The sequence below is a fragment of the Lissotriton helveticus genome, chromosome 4_2 (genome assembly GCF_964261635.1).
Source record: "Lissotriton helveticus chromosome 4_2, aLisHel1.1, whole genome shotgun sequence".
In the NCBI taxonomy this organism is placed as follows: Eukaryota; Metazoa; Chordata; class Amphibia; order Caudata; family Salamandridae; genus Lissotriton; species Lissotriton helveticus.
Genome location: NC_136064.1, coordinates 127,940,015 through 127,960,853, shown reverse-complemented (window position 1 = coordinate 127,960,853; position 20,839 = coordinate 127,940,015). Strand labels below are relative to the sequence as shown.

At 43.3% G+C, this 20,839-nt stretch overlaps 1 protein-coding gene across 1 annotated transcript in view; it reads right to left on the bottom strand.

The window, feature by feature from the left end:
• Nucleotides 1-7,018, bottom strand: part of LOC144752105 (nicotinamide N-methyltransferase-like) — a 36,426-nt gene extending 29,408 nt beyond the window's left edge. The window contains exon 1 of the mRNA XM_078640047.1: nucleotides 6,870-7,018. Coding sequence (XP_078496173.1) covers nucleotides 6,870-7,017 — 148 coding nt within the window. The 5' untranslated portion in view covers nucleotide 7,018. The remainder of the gene's footprint in view (nucleotides 1-6,869) is intronic.
• Between the last annotated feature and the right edge of the window lie 13,821 nt (nucleotides 7,019-20,839).

Sequence of the window (20,839 nt, the reverse complement as noted above, 5' to 3'; positions counted from 1 at the left end):
ATCATGGAAGGGTGCTGAAGTAGTAACCATATACAAGAATGGTGATAGGGAGGACTCTGCCAACTACAGACCAATAAGTCTAATCGATACATTTCAGAAAGTAGTTGGCAGGGCCATTGTCACTAGAATAGGGTCTTGGCTTGATGAAGGTAACATTCTGACCCATTTCCAGGCGGGTTTCCGGCAAAATGTGGGCACGATGGAACAGGTTTTCAGGTTCTGTGCGATATACTGGAAATCTGTGTCCATCGCGAAGGGCAGCCTATGCCTGACCTTCATAGATTTAAAAAACAAGTTCGATGTGGTCCCCCGCGATAAACTCTGGAAGGTGCTGCTAGACATGGGGTTCCCATGTTACCTCCTGGAGTTTGTTGTGAAGTTTTGTACAGGGACTTTGTCTCTTTCTCTTAGCTTTGTATTTCCTTGTTGCTCTCTTGATGTCACTGTGATATTTCCTAGTGACATCATAGAAATAAATATAAAAAAAAAAAAATGTTTTAGAGTGAGTGTTTCTCTTTATTTTACTTGATATTTGCGCGGGTTAAGGCTTCCTTGTAAAACCCGTTACGTTCTAGTTGCATTCCTGGGTGAGTGTATGCCTGCAACTTGTTTTAGGGTGAGTGTATCCCTTGATTTCGTTTGATATTTTCACGGGTTAAGGTGTTCTTGTAAACCCCGTTACGTCCTAGTTGCATCCCTGGGTGAGTGTATCCCTGCAACTTGTTTTTAAGGTGAGTGTATCCCTTGATTTTTCATGTGTAATTCCTGCAGGTCGTTTTCGTGTTACGTTATTGGTGTTGAGTGTTGAGTAATTGATGGGTGAATTTATATCTTTTTACTGTTAGTACGTGTGGCTATATGTATTCCACAGATTGTTTCCGGGTTGAGTGATTGTTGGGTGAGTGTATCCCTTCATTCATGTTTTTTTTTCTTCTTGAACTTTCTATTTTCCTGTAATTTGGTGTTTAGTCTCCTGCCTTTACTCTTCGTGCTGGTTCACTTGTGTTTTGGCGGATTCTTTTTCACTATACTTAGGGTGCCGGAGACGTCTGGTATTCTTTCTCTTGTGTTTTTCATTAACTTCTTGTATGTTTCTTGCTTTTGACCATTATTAGGAAGAAGGTGGTGGTGTGCGATACCTCACTGGTGGTTTTTGTGTCTTCCTTGTTTTTCCACCCCTCTTTCTTTCTTATGGCTTCTTATATGTTCGTATCTTCTTGTTTGGCGACATAGCTTATTCGCTTATTTAACAATGATATTAGTTTGTACTAATTGTTTCTATTTGCTCATTTAATAATTATATTAGTTTGCATCTATTTGTTCTTTTCCCTAAAGAAAGGATATATGTTGTACAGGGACTTTGTCTCTTTCTCTTAGCTTTGTATTTCCTTGTTGCTCTCTTGATGTCACTGTGATATTTCCTAGTGACATCATAGAATGTTGGGGGCTTTGCCTGAGCCTAAGGGCAGTTGGAGGCAGGCTGAGTGACAGGGAGGTCACTCCTGGTGGGGTCTCCTAATTATCATCTCAAGAACTGGACCTGTAACTATCCTGAATAAAGCAACCATAAATATATCCATGACTCATGGACTTCTTTTATATACAACATGAAGCTTCACCAAGATAATTATGCTAGAATTAGGTGGGGAGTCAAGAACAGTAAACAGGGAGGGCGCCTGGGAACAGGGGGGTCCGCCAGGGCTGTGTGATGGCCCCAACACTGTTCTCCCTCTTTATAAATGGGGTGGTAGCCCACTTGAGGGAGGACCCTGCAGATGCCCCAGTCCTGGCGGGAGAGAAAACACCTACCCTCCTCTTTGCAGATGACACCCTCCTGATGTCCAAAACTCCCACGGGTCTACAGAAATTGCTAGACAGATTTAGTCTGTTTTGATGTGAGCGGGGGCTAACTGTAAACACCACTAAAACTAAATTGACAGTGTTATCTTCCTCAAAAAAAGCAAGGAGAGTACATGTTACCCTTCATGGGTCCCTGCTTGAGGTGGTGGAGGAATTTGACTACTTGGGAGTCAGGATTAACAACAGAATGAAATGGGACTCCCATGTGGCCAAGATGCTCCTAAACCTCAAAAGAGTCTCCGGAGCAATTTTGAAGAATCAGCGTATGTCCATCAGTAGGCCCATAGCTCCCGCCCTTGCCATCTATGAGGGTTAGGCGCTGCCCTCTGCAGTCTACGGTTCTGAACTGTGGGGCTGCGAGAGCATCACGGATTTGGTAAGAGCTGAGAACACGTTTGTGTGGGACTTAGTTTCCCTACCGCACTCCACCCCTTTGAAATCCCTTTTCAATGACTTGGGTAAACACCCAATCGCAGACATAGTACGCCTCCGACCTTTGCTGTTCTGGGTGCGCCTGAGAAGGACACCAGAACTGGCAAATTACGCTTTGGTGCTGGATGAACTGATTAGTCTGAATAGCTCGAACAAGATACAGTGTCTTAACAAACTGAAGCAGTTGGTTGTGAGTCTAGGACTGGCTGAATTTTAGATTTCCCAGTCCCCACCCCACAAGCAAGTTCTGAAAAAACTTTATTGGGAGTGGGTGCAGGCTGTGGAACTAAAGAGCTTAAAGTGGGGGGAGTTAACTAGCCAATTTTTGGAACACAAGCCCATTAGAAAGCTTGAACCTTTCCTAGACTACATTCAGATCCCAAGAGACAGATCTCTTTTCTTGAAAATGAGATATGGGATACTTAATAAATTCACAGATGGGTGGAAAAGAACGAGGGATCATTATCTCACTTGCCCAGGCTGCCCATGTACGAAGGAATCTCTATCCCACTTCCTGTTTGCTTGTAAAGCATACAAGATGCCCAGAACAAGATGGTTAAAACCAGTATGCAGGGAGCTGGGCGTTAGAGATTTCAGTATTGCCCTACGTATCCTCTCAACAGATACAACATCTTTGTATATCGTATGTGGGGTTGCAAACTATCTTGCAAGTGCTTGGTTTATTCGTACAAGGCTGTTAAATGCTGTATATTACTGTGAATGCACTGTATCCCTTTGTAAACCATACCTTTTAATTGTACATAGTTTTTTTTATTGCTTTTTAGCTAAGAAATGGATACAATATTTTTTTAAAGTATTTTTATGTCTGGAAAAGTTTGTACTTTATTGATATGCACATATCGAATAAAGTATTACAACCAACCGAAGGGCAAAGTTAATGTCTGCAAATTAATTCTGGCTTGTTTACTTGCCCAAATGAGGTTTAGTATCAACGTGTTTATGTTGCTTAACACCTTCATCGGTGGCTTTATAGGGACATTGTTAAATCAGTAAAGGAATTTTGGCAGAATCACCATTTTCACTATAGCTGTTCTGTCCGCCAGTGCCAATGGAAATCTATTCCATCTTTTAATTTTATCCTCCATTGTGCTGATAACTTTGCCATAGTTCGTACGTATGACGCGTCCAGGAGGATCGCAGCAGCTTTAGTTCCAGGGATCAGGTAGTGTGACAATGCGAAGAGTGTTCTCATGTTATGTGCCGTAGATCTGTCAGGGATGAAGCCTGCTTGATCTGGCCGAATCAATAATGGCATTAATGGCTTGAGGCGCCTTGTAAACAACTTAGCAAAAATCTTTGTATCTACATTGATTACTGACAAGGGCCTATAAGACTCAAAATATTCCGGATCTTTTTCGGGGTTAAGCAGTGCAATCAGCATTGCCTCCCGTAATGTGGGTGGGAGGGTTTGTTTGTCGTAAGCGTCTCCATACAGCCGTATCATGTGTGGGGCTAGCATGTCCGAAAACGTTTTATAGAATTTGCCCGTAAAACCATCAAGGCCCTGCGCCTTAACGTTCGGCAGCGGTTTAATTATGTCCGTTATCTCTTCGACGGTAACAGGCCGTGACAAATAGTCCCTGTGTGCATCTGAAAGCCATGCAATCTCTACGTCGGATAGATAGTCCATGATTTCCTCTACAGTGGCAGTAGGGCGTGACATGTACAGTTGCCCGTATGTGTACATGAATTCACACATTATACCTTTAGGGGAGGTGTATGAGGAGAAATATATTTATTTACCCCTGTTACTTCCCATTTCTATGTGTGTAGCAATTTGAGAATTGTGTTTGTGCATGAAGGTACCCTTTCCAGCACAAAAGCAATCCTGCATGCTACACAGGCACCCTGGTTGAACGGTGACTGCAAAGGCACTATGTAGCCAAAATGCTGCCAATATGGCACATTCTTGCCATTTCCCTGTTATGTAGCCCTAAGTGGCTAAGGGGCACTTGTTCACTGTGCACCTGGAACCAACCCACAGCCAACTGACAAGGCCCAATCTGGCTAAACCCCTTCTTGGGATGTTCATTTTGCATTTAAGAGAGGGCCTGGTTTAGCAATGTGGAATGGGCTTTTCATATTGAAGCAGTGCCAAGAATAATTTGCATACAGATGGGACTGGACACATTTGAGGTGGCGAGGTAAGCAAAAGAGCAAAGGCGCAGAATATTACCCTGAGTGATTGCCAGTTGGTCGACTAACTGCAAAAACTCCTGTCAAAGTGTTTAGCGTGTCTTCTGTGTCATTATTGTGCCTGCAAGATTTTGGGAGAACTTGGTTCATTGCTCAGTGCCCACAGGTCCCATGAATGCCAAACTTTATAGAGCAACACACACAGTGGTGTCTCAGAGCATAACAAAAACAAATACTTAACCCTGTATCCAGGGAAAGTTTCTACTGAGGGTGAGGTCAATATTTCTACCCACCCCAGGTTTTACCTGGCTGTGGGAAACAGGATAAGGACTCAGACAGTATGCTCTAAGTTGGGTGGGCTGTTTAAGGTGCTACCTGAAACAGCTCCTATCACATTGGGGGATCAGAGGTTGCTTTCCATCAATGTAGGCCTTGTTCAATAGAAATCTGGTGGTCCTCCCAACACTGAATAGGGTAGGCAGGCAATCAGTTAGTCAAATGTATTCAAATAAATTAGCATTATTTTTCTGAAGTATACAGGAAAAAAAAATCCTCACACAGAATAAATATTTTATTTATTATTATGTATTACTACTTATTATAAGTGATGTATAGACATATTCTAAAGTTATTCAATTATATTTCAGTAAAACCTAATGTCACCTTAAAAATAAAATGCTGTTAAATTAATTTATCATAAATGATATGTTTTTTTAGATAATGTATAACCATTAAATAAGATTATGTACATTTTACTTTATTTTAAGTAAATACTTTTTTTTAAAGTCACAACCATCATTATTTTCTATGGGAAGGTGTTCAGTTTCAGTGGTGGGCCATGTATGGTGCTGTACTTACTACTGTTCCTTTCTGGCAGTAGTAACTTTTCACTTATAAATGTGTCTCTTCCCCTGTTTCAAGGGTGATGGAAAAGTAAGACTATATTTTTGAATAACTTTACAGTCCGATTTTGTTAATACCCAAAAACAATAAATACACAAAATTGTAGGAGTACCTTCTACTAGAGGTAAATTTACCTTTCTGAACAGTGCCAGAGTATCTCAATATATTGGCTGAAGAGCAGGGTGATTCGATTGTGGACTGTGGAGGCTGGAATCAGTACGTACAAAATCAAAATAGGAATGGTGCCTCCCAGACCATCACTCAAAATTCACTCTCATAGAAGAAACCAAAAAGGTGTTCCTTCTATGGACTTTGATTTGACCCACTATTATTTAAATATTCAGCCCAAGTTATACACTCATATGTATCACACCTTTATATGTGACTTGTCCATTATTGATTTGTCATGATCCACTGAAGCTTTTCATAAATCATAGCATTTTTTCTTTGCTTGATTTGGGTAGAAACAGACATTTGTAAGAAAAACATCATAACATTTACAGACATAATAACAAGAGACAAAACTTATATGAATAACTGCCATCACAACATTTCTTGGATACATGTACAGGGTTAATTCAAAAGATAGTTAATATCTTAAATCTTTAATTTTAAATACAGTTCATGACTTGATTGATTGGTGGGTCTTTGCAAGGGCACTGAAAGGTAACATTTTAAGGAGGGTGATTTCTACGCGGCCCTGTTCTGGAGCCCTGCATGTTTGTAGCGACACAATGTATGTTATAAGGTGTCATCTCTAACTCATTTTGTGTGGTTGATTCAATGTGATGGTACTATTAACATTAGCTCAACATGTTTAACTTCAACTTAGAAGTAGTTTAATGCACAATCTAACCCAGTATCCAAATATAACACAGCCTTTAAATATGTTTAAAACCACAGCCACCTCCAGAAAGGTGGAAGGTTGATATACCTTTGAATGCAGCCCTTGCAAGTGCCATGTTTATCCTCTGGGCAAGCTAAATGGTGTGGGGGCCTGTGATGTTGAGTCTAGTTTACATAATCTTTGGTAAAATATATACACAGGTATTAATGTGTTATCATGAAATAGTGAGATTAAAAAAGAATTAGGGGAATATATTTGTTTATTGTATTTATGAATCTTCAGAATTTTAATGTCACTAATATTTCATGGCATCAGATCTGTAATACAATTTGTCTCTTCTCAGTCTCTGGTGATTTCTATATATTGAGCTGCAGAAACAGCCTCCTGTGTGTTATTACACTTCTCTATTCTGAAAATATACATTATGTGTGCAACATCAGGGAAAGTAAGGGACATATATGTTGTCCATCTTGGTTTTTAATACACAGTGTACAAGACGCTATGGATGAATGGTAAATATTGATATACTTTACAATGTATTTTTAATTATCAATGTGTTTTTGACCAAAGCACAAGAATGTACATTTGATAATTCCTTTGAATTGCCTATCCCTGCTTTTGATTTCTCTAGCAACATGAAATAAAAATATATTTATTATTAAAAACAGACCTGAGGAGAAGATTTTGTTGAAAGTAGGTAACATCCGTGTAATCAAATCATCATGGAAGGCAGAATCCTTTGCCATGTATAAATTCACTGCCGCTGTTGGATCCATGTATCGATCATGGAGCTCTTTCGGTTCAGAAAAGGAATCCATGTTCAATGATGAAAAGTTTCAAACTTTACTTCTTCTGTGTGAGCACCTATTCTTATATTAAATAATCTAAATTGCAAATTATTGATGAACAAAAGTCACTTTCATGAGTGTGAGCTCCAAACCTCATTCCAAATTCCATTCTTCTTTGATGTCAGCAGAGTCAACCTTATACATATTTAGCATTCTGTTTACAAAGCATAATGCTATAATGTAAGCCACATGTGTCTACATCTTTGTTGAAACAGATACAGCAATGCAATGTCTGCCACTGCAGTGAAAAGGATTTTTGTAAAAGTCCTTTCAAATGTGCACTTGCTAATCATTTTCTTAACAAGCTTGGATTTGGGCTTTTAGTATTTAGTGGTTTTATTGATCAAATAAATCATTAGTATCACAAAAATACACAAAACGTAGGCCCTAATTACGATGTCAGTCGGACGAGAGTCCGACTAGCATCAAATCAGAAACAGGACCGCCGGACTAGGAGTCGGTAGTCCTCCTTCCACTATTATGATGCGGCCACCTTAACACTGGTCTGGGAGCAAATCATTTCTTGTGAGGCCTATGCTGCAGGTTGCAGCATAGGCCTCAATATAACATATACACATTTATACCATCCATGGACCATATGGCAGACACCATGCAGTGCCTGCCATATGCTGGAGGATGTATGGTGCCCCCCAGACCTCATAGCAGAGAGCTATGAAAGGGCAGGTACAAAGTGACATCATAATCCCAACGGCAGAGTCAAAGCTGGCCCCACTGACATTTTGGGTTTACTGTTCCTCCCGCCGCCCCAACAGGCTCTGTGAGCCCTATAGAAGCAAAATGAAATCCCCCTGTGGACAGAAAGCCTGCGACAACCTGTTGGATGGCTTTCTGCCCGAAATAACTATTGCGCCCTTAAAGTATAACCATGTGCGTGATATCAGATTCACACAAAATCTTATAAATGTGCCAAGTCGGGAATCACCACATTGTGAATATTTCTTTAAAAATAGGGTTACTAATTGGGAAGGGGTACTCATACCAACACAAAAAACTCTCTTTGGGTATATCAAAACAGCGTTCTGAGAGAATTTCCAATAAGCCCCTGGTAGCTATAGTACACGCAGCCAGCTGGCTTATATGAAATGTGTGCAATGTTGAAGCAGCACCAACAATTTTAAAGCAAAAAACAAATCCAGTCAAACTGTTTACCTTTTCACATTGTCCATTAGGATTCTTCAAAGTTTTTTGCAACTTCATCAAGATGTGCTGTCATGGGGCTGAGCCTTACACTCACACAGTGTTAAGTTAGCATGGCTTTATTAGAAGCTTAAACGCCATTTTTACTTTCCTACTCTGCTTTGCACACGACACACACTTGCGATATTGTTTCGAGAAGGCTGAATATATTGCTTCACATGAGAAAAGCTTGTTATGCTACATTTCTAAACTGCCTTGCTAGTTTAGTCTGTACAGTGAAAGCCTGGGACGTCAATGTTATCATGGACACTGTGTCTGTTATTCGGAATGATCAGCGCACGTTCTAGCCATAACACATATGCAGCTGTGACCACCTCTGATACTGATTCAAAAAGGGGGTGGTGATGAACAGAGTGTCTGAATTAAGCAGAACACTCCTACCCAGTCAAAAGATCAGGGCTTGATCCATCACCGTTTTTTAGCTCACTGCACCATCCCAGTTCAGAACCTGGCTACATGCAAATTAGTCTGACCCTGGCCCAGTGCATCATGGGAACAGGGCAGACCAAACTACCAAGCCAATTCTTTACTGGAAAGGAAACAAGCTTCCGGGGACCGGTTTCTGTCATTACAGCCGTCTTCGGCCCGGCTTGCTTGAATCCTGATGGTGCAGTGAGCAAGGGACTCACATCTGAGCATACCCTTCCACACTTGTGGTGGCTAAAACGATTCAAAAAGGGGGGTGGTGATGGACTGAGTATCTGAATTAAGCAGGACACTCCTACCCAGTCAAAAGATCAGGGCTTGATCCATCACCATTTTTTAGCTCACTGCACCATCCCAGTTCAGAACCTGGCTACATGCAAATTAGTCTGACCCTGGCCTAGTGCATCATGGGAACAGGGCAGACCAAACTACCAAGCCAATTCTATACTGGAAAGGAAACAAGCTTCTGGGGACCGGGTTCTGGCATTACAGCCGTCTTCGGCCCGGCTTGCTTGAATCCTGATGGTGCAGTGAGCAAGGGACTCACATCTGAGCATACTCTTCCACACTTGTGGTGGCTAAAACGATTCAAAAAGGGGGGTGGTGATGGACAGAGTATCTGAATTAAGCAGGACACTCCTACCCAGTCAAAAGATCAGGGCTTGATCCATCACCGTTTTTTAGCTCACTGCACCATCCCAGTTCAGAACCTGGCTACATGCAAATTAGTCTGACCCTGGCCTTGTGCATCATGGGAACAGGGCAGACGAAACTACCAAGCCAATTCTTTACTGGAAAGGAAACAAGCTTCTGGGGACCGGTTTCTGGCATTACAGCCGTCTTCGGCCCGGCTTGCTTGAATCCTGATGGTGCAGTGAGCAAGGGACTCACATCTGAGCATACCCTTCCACACTTGTGGTGGCTAAAACGATTCAAAAAGGGGGGTGGTGATGGACAGAGTATCTGAATTAAGCAGGACACTCCTACCCAGTTAAAAGATCATGGCTTGATCCATCACCGTTTTTTAGCTCACTGCACCATCCCAGTTCAGAACCTGGCTACATTCAAATTAGTCTGACCCTGGCCCAGTGCATCATGGGAACAGGGCAGACCAAACTACCAAGCCAATTCTTTACTGGAAAGGAAACAAGCTTCCGGGGACCGGTTTCTGGCATTACAGCCATCTTTGGCCCGGCTTGCTTGAATCCTGATGGTGCAGTGAGCAAGGGACTCACATCTGAGCATACCCTTCCACACTTGTGGTGGCTAAAATGATTCAAAAAGGGGGGTGGTGATGGACAGAGTATCTGAATTAAGCAAAACACTCCTACCCAGTCAAAAGATCAGGGCTTGATCCATCACCATTTTTTAGCTCACTGCACCATCCCAGTTCAGAACCTGGCTACAGGCAAATTAGTCTGACCCTGGCCCAGTGCATCATGGGAACAGGGCAGACCAAACTACCAAGCCAATTCTTTAATAGAAAGGAAACAAGCTTCCGGGGACCGGTTTCTGGCATTACAGCCGTCTTCGGCCCGGCTTGCTTGAATCCTGATGGTGCAGTGAGCAAGGGACTCACATCTGAGCATACCCTTCCACACTTGTGGTGGCTAAAACGATTCAAAAAGTGGGGTGGTGATGGACAGAGTATCTGAATTAAGCAGAACACTCCTACCCAGTCAAAAGACCAGGGCTTGATCCATCACCGTTGTTTAGCTCACTGCACCATCCCAGTTCAGAACCTGGCTACATGCAAATTAGTCTGACCCTGGCCCAGTGCATCATGGGAACAGGGCAGACCAAAGTACCAAGCCAATTCTTTACTGGAAAGGAAACAAACTCCGGGGACCGGTTTCTGGCATTACAGCCGTCTTCGGCCCGGCTTGCTTGAATCCTGATGGTGCAGTGAGCAAGGGACTCACATCTGAGCATACCCTTCCACACTTGTGGTGGCTAAAACGATTCAAAAAGGGGGGTGGTGATGGACAGAGTATCTGAATTAAGCAGGACACTCCTACCCAGTCAAAAGATCAGGGCTTGATCCATCACCGTTTTTTAGCTCACTGCACCATCCCAGTTCAGAACCTGGCTACATGCAAATTAGTCTGACCCTGGCCTAGTGCATCATGGGAACAGGGCAGACGAAACTACCAAGCCAATTCTTTACTGGAAAGGAAACAAGCTTCTGGGGACCGGTTTCTGGCATTACAGCCGTCTTCGGCCCGGCTTGCTTGAATCCTGATGGTGCAGTGAGCAAGGGACTCACATCTGAGCATACCCTTCCACACTTGTGGTGGCTAAAACGATTCAAAAAGGGGGGTGGTGATGGACAGAGTATCTGAATTAAGCAGAACACTCCTACCCAGTCAAAAGATCAGGGCTTGATCTATCGCCGTTTTTTAGCTCACTGCACCATCCCTGTTCAGAACCTGGCTACATGCAAATTAGTCTGACCCTGGCCCAGTGCATCATGGGAACAGGGCAGACCAAACTACCAAGCCAATTCTTTACTGGAAAGGAAACAAGCTTCCGGGGACCGGTTTCTGGCATTACAGCCGTCTTCGGCCCGGCTTGCTTGAATCCTGATGGTGCATTGAGCAAGGGACTCACATCTGAGCATACCCTTCCACACTTGTGGTGGCTAAAACGATTGAAAAAGGGGGGTGGTGATGGACAGAGTAGCTGAATTAAGCAGAACACTCCTACCCAGTCAAAAGATCAGGGCTTGATCCATCACCGTTTTTTAGCTCATCATGGAAGGCAGAATCCTTTGCCATGTATAAATTCACTGCCGCTGTTGGATCCATGTATTGATCATGGAGCTCTTTCGGGTCAGAAAATGATGCCATGTTCAATGATGAAAAGTTTCAAACTTTACTTCTTCTGTGTGAGCACTTATTCCTATATTAAATAATCTAAATTGCAAATTATTGATGAACAAAAGTCACTTTCATGTGTGTGCACTCCAAACCTCATTCCAAATTCCATTCTTCTTTGATGTCAGCAGAGTCAACCTTATACATATTTAGCATTCTGTTTAGAAAGCATAATGCTATAAAGTGAGCCACATGTGTCATCATCTTCGTTGAAACAGATACAGCAATGCAATTTCTGCCACTGCAGTGAAAAGGAATTTTGTAAAAGTCCTTTAAAATGTGCACTTGCTAATCATTCTCTTAGCAAGCTTGGATTTGGGCTTTTAGTATTTAGTGGTTTTATAGATCAAATAAATTATTAGTATCACAAAAATACACAAAACGTAGGCCCTAATTACGATGTCAGTCGGACGAGAGTCCGACTAGCATCAAATCAGAAACAGGACCGCCGGACTAGGAGTCGGTAGTCCTCCTTCCACTATTATGATGCGGCCACCTTAACACTGGTCTGGGAGCAAATCATTTCTTATGAGGCCTATGCTGCAGGTTGCAGCGTTGGCCTCAATATAACATATACACATTTATACCATCCATGGACCATATGGCAGACACCATGCAGTGCCTGCCATATGCTGGAGGATGTATGGTGCCCCCCAGACCTCATAGCAGAGAGCTATGAAAGGGCAGGTACAAAATGACATCATAATCCCAACGGCTGAGTCAAAGCTGGCCCCACTGACATTTTGGGTTTACTGTTCCTCCCGCCAGCCCCAACAGGCTCTGTGAGCCCTTCTGAAACAAAGTGAAATCCCCCTGTGGACGGAAAGCCTGCGACAACCTGTTGGATGGCTTTCTGCCCGAAATAACGATTGCGCCCTTAAAGTATAACCATGTGCGTGATATCAGATTCACACAAAATCATATAAATGTGCCAAGTCGGGAATCACCACATTGTGAATATTTCTTTAAAAATAGGGTTACTAAATGGGAAGGGGTACTCATACCAACACAAAAAACTCTCTTTGGGTATATCAAAACAGCGTTCTGAGAGAATTTCCAATAAGCCCCTGGTAGCTATAGTACACGCAGCCAGCTGGCTTATATGAAATGTGTGCAATGTTGAAACAGCACCAACAATTTTAAAGCAAAAAACAAATCCAGTCAAACTGTTTACCTTTTCACATTGTCCATTAGGATTCTTCAAAGTTTTTTGCAACTTCATCAAGATGTGCTGTCATGGGGCTGAGCCTTACACTCACACAGTGTTAAGTTAGCATGGCTTTATTAGAAGCTTAAACGCCATTTTTACTTTCCTGCTCTGCTTTGCACACGACACACACTTGCGATATTGTTTCGAGAAGGCTGAATATATTGCTTCACATGAGAAAAGCTTGTTATGCTACATTTCTAAACTGCCTTGCTAGTTTAGTCTGTACAGTGAAAGCCTGGGCCGTCAACATTATCATGGACACTGTGTCTGTTATTCGGAATGATCAGCGCACATTCTAGCCATAACACATATGCAGCTGTGACCACCCCTGATACTGATTCAAAAAGGGGGGTGATGATGGACAGAGTATCTGAATTAAGCAGAACACTCCTACCCAGTCAAAAGATCAGGGCTTGATCCATCACCGTTTTTTAGCTCACTGCACCATCCCTGTTCAGAACCTGGCTACATGCAAATTAGTCTGACCCTGGCCCAGTGCATCATGGGAACAGGGCAGACCAAACTACCAAGCCAATTCTTTACTGGGAAGGAAACAAGCTTCCGGGGACCGGTTTCTGGCATTACAGCCGTCTTCGGCCCGGCTTGCTTGAATCCTGATGGTGCAGTGAGCAAAGGACTCACATCTGAGCATACCCTTCCACACTTGTGGTGGCTAAAACGATTCAAAAAGGGGGGTGGTGATGGACAGAGTATCTGAATTAGGCAGGACACTCCTACCCAGTCAAAAGATCAGGGCTTGATCCATCACCGTTTTTTAGCTCACTGCACTATCCCAGTTCAGAACCTGGCTACATGCAAATTAGTCTGACCGTGGCCCAGTGCATCATGGGAACAGGGCAGACCAAACTACCAAGCCAACTCTTTACTGGAAAGGAAACAAGCTTCCGGGGACCGGTTTCTGGCATTACAGCCGTCTTCGGCCCGGCTTGCTTGAATCCTGATGGTGCAGTGAGCAAGGGACTCACATCTGAGCATACCCTTCCACACTTGTGGTGGCTAAAACGATTCAAAAAGGGGGGTGGTGATGGACAGAGTATCTGAATTAAGCAAAACACTCCTACCCAGTCAAAAGATCAGGGCTTGATCCATCACCGTTTTTTAGCTCACTGCACCATCCCAGTTCAGAACCTGGCTACATGCAAATTAGTCTGACCCTGGCCCAGTGCATCATGGGAACAGGGCAGACCAAACTACCAAGCCAATTCTTTACTGGAAAGGAAACAAGCTTCCGGGGACCGGTTTCTGGCATTACAGCCGTCTTCGGCCGGGCTTGCTTGAATCCTGATGGTGCAGTGAGCAAGGGACTCACATTTGAGCATACCCTTCCACACTTGTGGTGGCTAAAACGATTCAAAAAGGGGGTGGTGATGGACAGAGTATCTGAACTAAGCAGAACACTCCTACCCAGTCAAAAGATCAGGGATTGATCCATCACCATTTTTTCAGCTCACTGCACCATCCCAGTTCAGAATCTGGCTACATGCAAATTAGTCTGACCCTGGCCCAGTGCATCATGGGAACAGGGCAGACCAAAATACCAAGCCAATTCTTTACTGGAAAGGAAACAAGCTTCCGGGGACCGGTTTCTGGCATTACAGCCGTCTTCGGCCCGGCTTGCTTGAATCCTGATGGTGCAGTGAGCAAGGGACTCACATCTGAGCATACCCTTCTACACTTGTGGTGGCTAAAACGATTCAAAAAGGGGGGTGGTGATGGACAGAGTATCTGAATTAAGCAGAACACTCCTACCCAGTCAAAAGATCAGGGCTTGATCCATCACCGTTTTTTAGCTCACTGCACCATCCCAGTTCAGAACCTGGCTACATGCAAATTAGTCTGACCCTGGCCCAGTGCATCATGGGAACAGGGCAGACCAAACTACCAAGCCAATTCTTTACTGGAAAGGAAACAAGCTTCTGGGGACCGGTGTCTGGCATTACAGCCGTCTTCGGCCCGGCTTGCTTGAATCCTGATGGTGCAGTGAGCAAGGGACTCACATCTGAGCATACCCTTCCACACTTGTGGTGGCTAAAACGATTCAAAAAGGGGGGTGGTGATGGACAGAGTATCTGAATTAAGCAGAACACTCCTACCCAGTCAAAAGATCAGGGCTTGATCCATCACCGTTTTTTAGCTCATCATGGAAGGCAGAATCCTTTGCCATGTATAAATTCACTGCCGCTGTTGGATCCATGTATCGATCATGGAGCTCTTTCGGGTCAGAAAATGATGCTATGTTCAATGATGAAAAGTTTCAAACTTTAGTTCTTCTGTGTGAGCACCTATTCTTATATTAAATAATCTAAATTGCAAATTATTGATGAACAAAAGTCACTTTCATGTGTGTGCACTCCAAACCTCATTCCAAATTCCATTCTTCTTTGATGTCAGCAGAGTCAACCTTATACATATTTAGCATTCTGTTTACAAAGCATAATTCTATAAAGTAAGCCACATGTGTCATCATCTTCGTTGAAACAGATACAGCAATGCAATTTCTGCCACTGCAGTGAAAAGGATTTTTGTAAAAGTCCTTTAAAATGTGCACTTGCTAATCATTCTCTTAACAAGCTTGGATTTGGGCTTTTAGTATTTAGTGGTTTTATTGATCAAATAAATTATTAGTATCACAAAAATACACAAGACGTAGGCCCTAATTACGATGTCAGTTGGACGAGAGTCCGACTCGCATCAAATCAGAAACAGGACCGCCGGACTAGGAGTCAGTAGTCCTTCTTCCACTATTATGATGCGGCCACCTTAACACTGGTCTGGGAGCAAATCATTTCTTGTGAGGCCTATGCTGCAGGTTGCAGCATAGGCCTCAATATAACATATACACATTTATACCATCCATGGACCATATGGCAGACACCATGCAGTGCCTGCCATATGCTGGAGGATGTATGGTGCCCCCCAGACCTCATAGCAGAGAGCTATGAAAGGGCAGGTACAAAATGACATCATAATCCCAACGGCTGAGTCAAAGCTGGCCCCACTGACATTTTGGGTTTACTGTTCCTCCCGCCAGCCCCAACAGGCTCTGTGAGCCCTTCAGAAACAAAGTGAAATCCCCCTGTGGACGGAAAGCCTGCGACAACCTGTTGGATGGCTTTCTGCCCGAAATAACGATTGCGCCCTTAAAGTATAACCATGTGCGTGATATCAGATTCACACAAAATCTTATAAATGTGCCAAGTCGGGAATCACCACATTGTGAATATTTCTTTAAAAATAGGGTTACTAATTGGGAAGGGATACTCATACCAACACAAAAAACTCTCTTTGGGTATATCAAAACAGCGTTCTGAGAGAATTTCCAATAAGCCCCTGGTAGCTATAGTACACGCAGCCAGCTGGCTTATATGAAATGAGTGCAATGTTGAAGCAGCACCAACAATTTTAAAGCAAAAAACAAATCCAGTCAAACTTTTTACCTTTTCACATTGTCCATTAGGATTCTTCAAAGTTTTTTGCAACTTCATCAAGATGTGCTGTCATGGGGCTGAGCCTTACACTCGCACAGTGTTAAGTTAGCATGGCTTTATTAGAAGCTTAAACGCGATTTTTACTTTCCTGCTCTGCTTTGCACACGACACACACTTGCGATATTGTTTCGAGAAGGCTGAATATATTGCTTCACATGAGAAAAGCTTGCTATGCTACATTTCTAAACTGCCTTGCTAGTTTAGTCTGTACAGTGAAAGCCTGGGCCGTCAACGTTATCATGGACACTGTGTCTGTTATTCGGAATGATCAGCGCACGTTCTAGCCATAACACATATGCAGCTGTGACCACCTCTGATACTGATTTAAAAAGGATGGTGGTGATGGACAGAGTATCTGAATTAAGTAGAACACTCCCACCCAGTCAAAAGATCAGGGCTTGATCCATCACAGTTTTTTAGCTCACTGCACCATCCCAGTTTAGAACCTGGCTACATGCAAATTAGTCTGACCCTGGCCCAGTGCATCATGGGAACAGGGCAGACCAAACTACGAAGCCAATTCTTTACTGGAAAAGAAACACGCTTCCGGGGACCAGTTTCTGGCATTACAGCCGTCTTCGGCCCGGCTTGCTTGAATCCTGATGGTGCAGTGAGCAAGGGACTCACATCTGAGCATACCCTTCCACACTTGTGGTGGCTACAACGATTCAAAAAGGGGGGTGATGATGGACAGAGTATCTGAATTAAGCAGGACACTCCTACCCTGTCAAAAGATCAGGGCTTGATCCATCACCGTTTTTTAGCTCACTGCACCATCCCAGTTCAGAACCTGGCTACATGCAAATTAGTCTGACCCTGGCACAGTGCATCATGGGAACAGGGCAGACCAAACTACCAAGCCAACTCTTTACTGGAGAGGAAACAAGCTTCCGGGGACCGGTTTCTGGCATTACAGCCGTTTTCGGCCTGGCTTGCTTGAATCCTGATGGTGCAGTGAGCAAGGGACTCACATCTGAGCATACCCTTCCACACTTGTGGTGGCTAAAACGATTCAAAAAGGGGGGTGGTGATGGACAGAGTATCTGAATTAAGCAGAACACTCCTACCCAGTCAAAAGATCAGGGCTTGATCCATCACCGTTTTTTAGCTCACTGCACCATCCCAGTTCAGAACCTGGCTACATGCAAATTAGTCTGACCCTGGCCCAGTGCATCATGGGAACAGGGCAGACCAAACTACCAAGCCAATTCTTTACTGGAAAGGAAACAAACTTCCGGGGTCCGGTTTCTGGCATTACAGCCGTCTTCGGCCCGGCTTGCTTGAATCCTGATGGTGCAGTGAGCAAGGGACTCACATCTGTGCATACCCTTCCACACTTGTGGTGGCTAAAACGATTCAAAAAGGGGGGTGGTGATGGACAAAGTATCTGAATTAAGCAGAACACTCCGACCCAGTCAAAAGATCAGGGATTGATCCATCACCGTTTTTTAGCTCACTGCACCATCCCAGTTCAGAACCTGGCTACATGCAAATTAGTCTGACCCTGGCCCAGTGCATCATGGGAACAGGGCAGACCAAAATACCAAGCCAATTCTTTACTGGAAAGGAAACAAGCTTCCGGGGACCGGTTTCTGGCATTACAGCCGTCTTCGGCCCGGCTTGCTTGAATCCTAATGGTGCAGTGAGCAAGGGACTCACATCTGAGCATACCATTCCACACTTGTGGTGGCTAAAACGATTCAAAAAGGGGGGTCGTGATGGACAGAGTATCTGAATTAAGCAGAACACTCCTACCCAGTCAAAAGATCAGGGCTTGATCCATCACCGTTTTTTAGCTCATAATGGAAGGCAGAATCCTTTGCCATGTATAAATTCACTGCCGCTGTTGTATCCATGTATCGATCATGGAGCTCTTTCGGGTCAGAAAATGATGCCATGTTCAATGATGAAAAGTTTCAAACTTTACTTCTTCTGTGTGAGCACATATTCTTATATTAAATAATCTAAATTGCAAATTATTGATGAACAAAAGTCACTTTCATGTGTGTGCACTCCAAACCTCATTCCAAATTCCATTCTTCTTTGATGTCAGCAGAGTCAACCTTATACATATTTAGCATTCTGTTTACAAAGCATAATGCTATAAAGTAAGCCACATGTGTCATCATCTTCGTTGAAACAGATACAGCAATGCAATGTCTGCCACTGCAGTGAAAAGGATTTTTGTAAAAGTCCTTTAAAATGTGCACTTGCTAATCATTCTCTTAGCAAGCTTGGATTTGGGCTTTTAGTATTTAGTGGTTTTATTGATCAAATAAATTATTAGTATCACAAAAATACACAAAACGTAGGCCCTAATTATGATGTCAGTTGGACGAGAGTCCGACTAGCATCAAATCAGAAACAGGACCGCCGGACTAGGAGTCGGTAGTCCTCCTTCCACTATTATGATGCGGCCACCTTAACACTGGTCTGGGAGCAAATCATTTCTTGTGAGGCCTATGCTGCAGGTTGCAGCATAGGCCTCAATATAACATATACACATTTATACCATCCATGGACCATATGGCAGACACCATGCAGTGCCTGCCATATGCTGGAGGATGTATGGTGCCCCCCAGACCTCATAGCAGAGAGCTATGAAAGGGCAGGTACAAAATGACATCATAATCCCAACGGCTGAGTCAAAGCTGGCCCCACTGGCATTTTGGATTTACTGTTCCTCCCGCCAGCTCCAACAGGCTCTGTGAGCCCTTCAGAAACAAAGTGAAATCCCCCTGTGGACGGAAAGCCTGCGACAACCTGTTGGATGGCTTTCTGACCGAAATAACTATTGCGCCCTTAAAGTATAACCATGTGCGTGATATCAGATTCACACAAAATCTTATAAATGTGCCAAGTCGGGAATCACCACATTGTGAATATTTCTTTAAAAATAGGGTTACTAATTGGGAAGGGGTACTCATACCAACACAAAAAACTCTCTTTGGGTATATCAAAACAGTTTTCTGAGCGAATTTCCAATAAGCCCCTGGTAGCTATAGTACACGCAGCCAGCTGGCTTATATGAAAAGTGTGCAATGTTGAAGCAGCACCAACAATTATAAAGCAAAAAACAAATCCAGTCAAACTTTTTACCTTTTCACATTGTCCATTAGGATTCTTCAAAGTTTTTTGCAACTTCATCAAGATGTGCTGTCATGGGGCTGAGCCTTACACTCACACAGTGTTAAGTTAGCATGGCTTTATTAGAAGCTTAAACGCCATTTTTACTTTCCTGCTCTGCTTTGCACACGACACACACTTGCGATATTGTTTCGAGAAGGCTGAATATATTGCTTCACATGAGAAAAGCTTGCTATGCTACATTTCTAAACTGCCTTGCTAGTTTAGTCTGTACAGTGAAAGCCTGGGCCGTCAACGTTATCATGGACACTGTGTCTGTTATTGGGAATGATCAGCGCACGTTCTAGCCATAACACATATGCAGCTGTGGCCACCTCTGATACTGGCCCGTTTAATAAGGCACTGTGCAGGCATGATCAGACACACTTGGAGAACATTCGTATGCTGATAGCTTGTGCAGAACTCAATGTGATGCACTTCTGCTGAGTACCAGAGGTATGGGGCCGCCCATGTATTCCTATGAGACCTTCTGTAGTTATAAACTAACCTACTAGTTAGGGAGGGTGAAATCTAGATATTTCTTAAACCTGTTTCCCTTTAGCATTATAAGATGCTTTCTCCATTTGTATTTTATGGAATAGTAACAATGCTGACAACCTTGTTTCTGGTAATATGTTTGCTTGTAATATCTAAGGTACAGCGTTAGAAATAAACATTTAAACTTGCTTGTGTCTCTATTTACTCCTTGTTTTGGACTGGTGTAAGACTGTAACAAAAGAGTGCTCTTGTTTTCACCTTACCTGAGGTAACCTAAGTCACATGTTCTGGGTTGACTAATCATTGGTGTTTTTGCTATAGGACGAAGAACCAATGAGTCACTAATTGCTAGTCTGGTAGGGGGTTTGGGTACTAAGGTGGGTTTTGGTACACCCTAATTCACTGAGGTCCTAAGTCTCTATGCACAGTTCTGTGTAGGAGCAGAATCACTGCAACATGGCTCCCAATGTGGTTTGGTCGTATTTACAAGTCGCTTGAGTAGTGCTTATATCAGTCCATGACCCCCTGACTATCGTTTCCGGATAACAGTGGTGACGGATAAACCTACCTATAGTTACATAGGTCTTTGCAAGCTTGAATCTATAAAAACAGTTTCCTTTTGAATTACTACCCAGTTGTGCTACATAGTTTTGCATTGTACCACTTTCTTTCTGTGTCGTTATGGGTGAAGTTGACATACCGCAGCATAGTCGCATTGCGGTTCGCAATCATTTGCAAACTTATAACGTCACCTTGGAGGGCATGGCAGTTATCATGGTTGCTTAACTTTTTGAGATCTTTTACTGATGGGTGACCTTTCCTGATGTGAACGCAAATACTGGTGTGTTCCACACATATACACACACAGCCGTGCCCACGGAATATGTTCCTTATACAACACAGGAAGTTCCAATTAATGCTTGACAGCA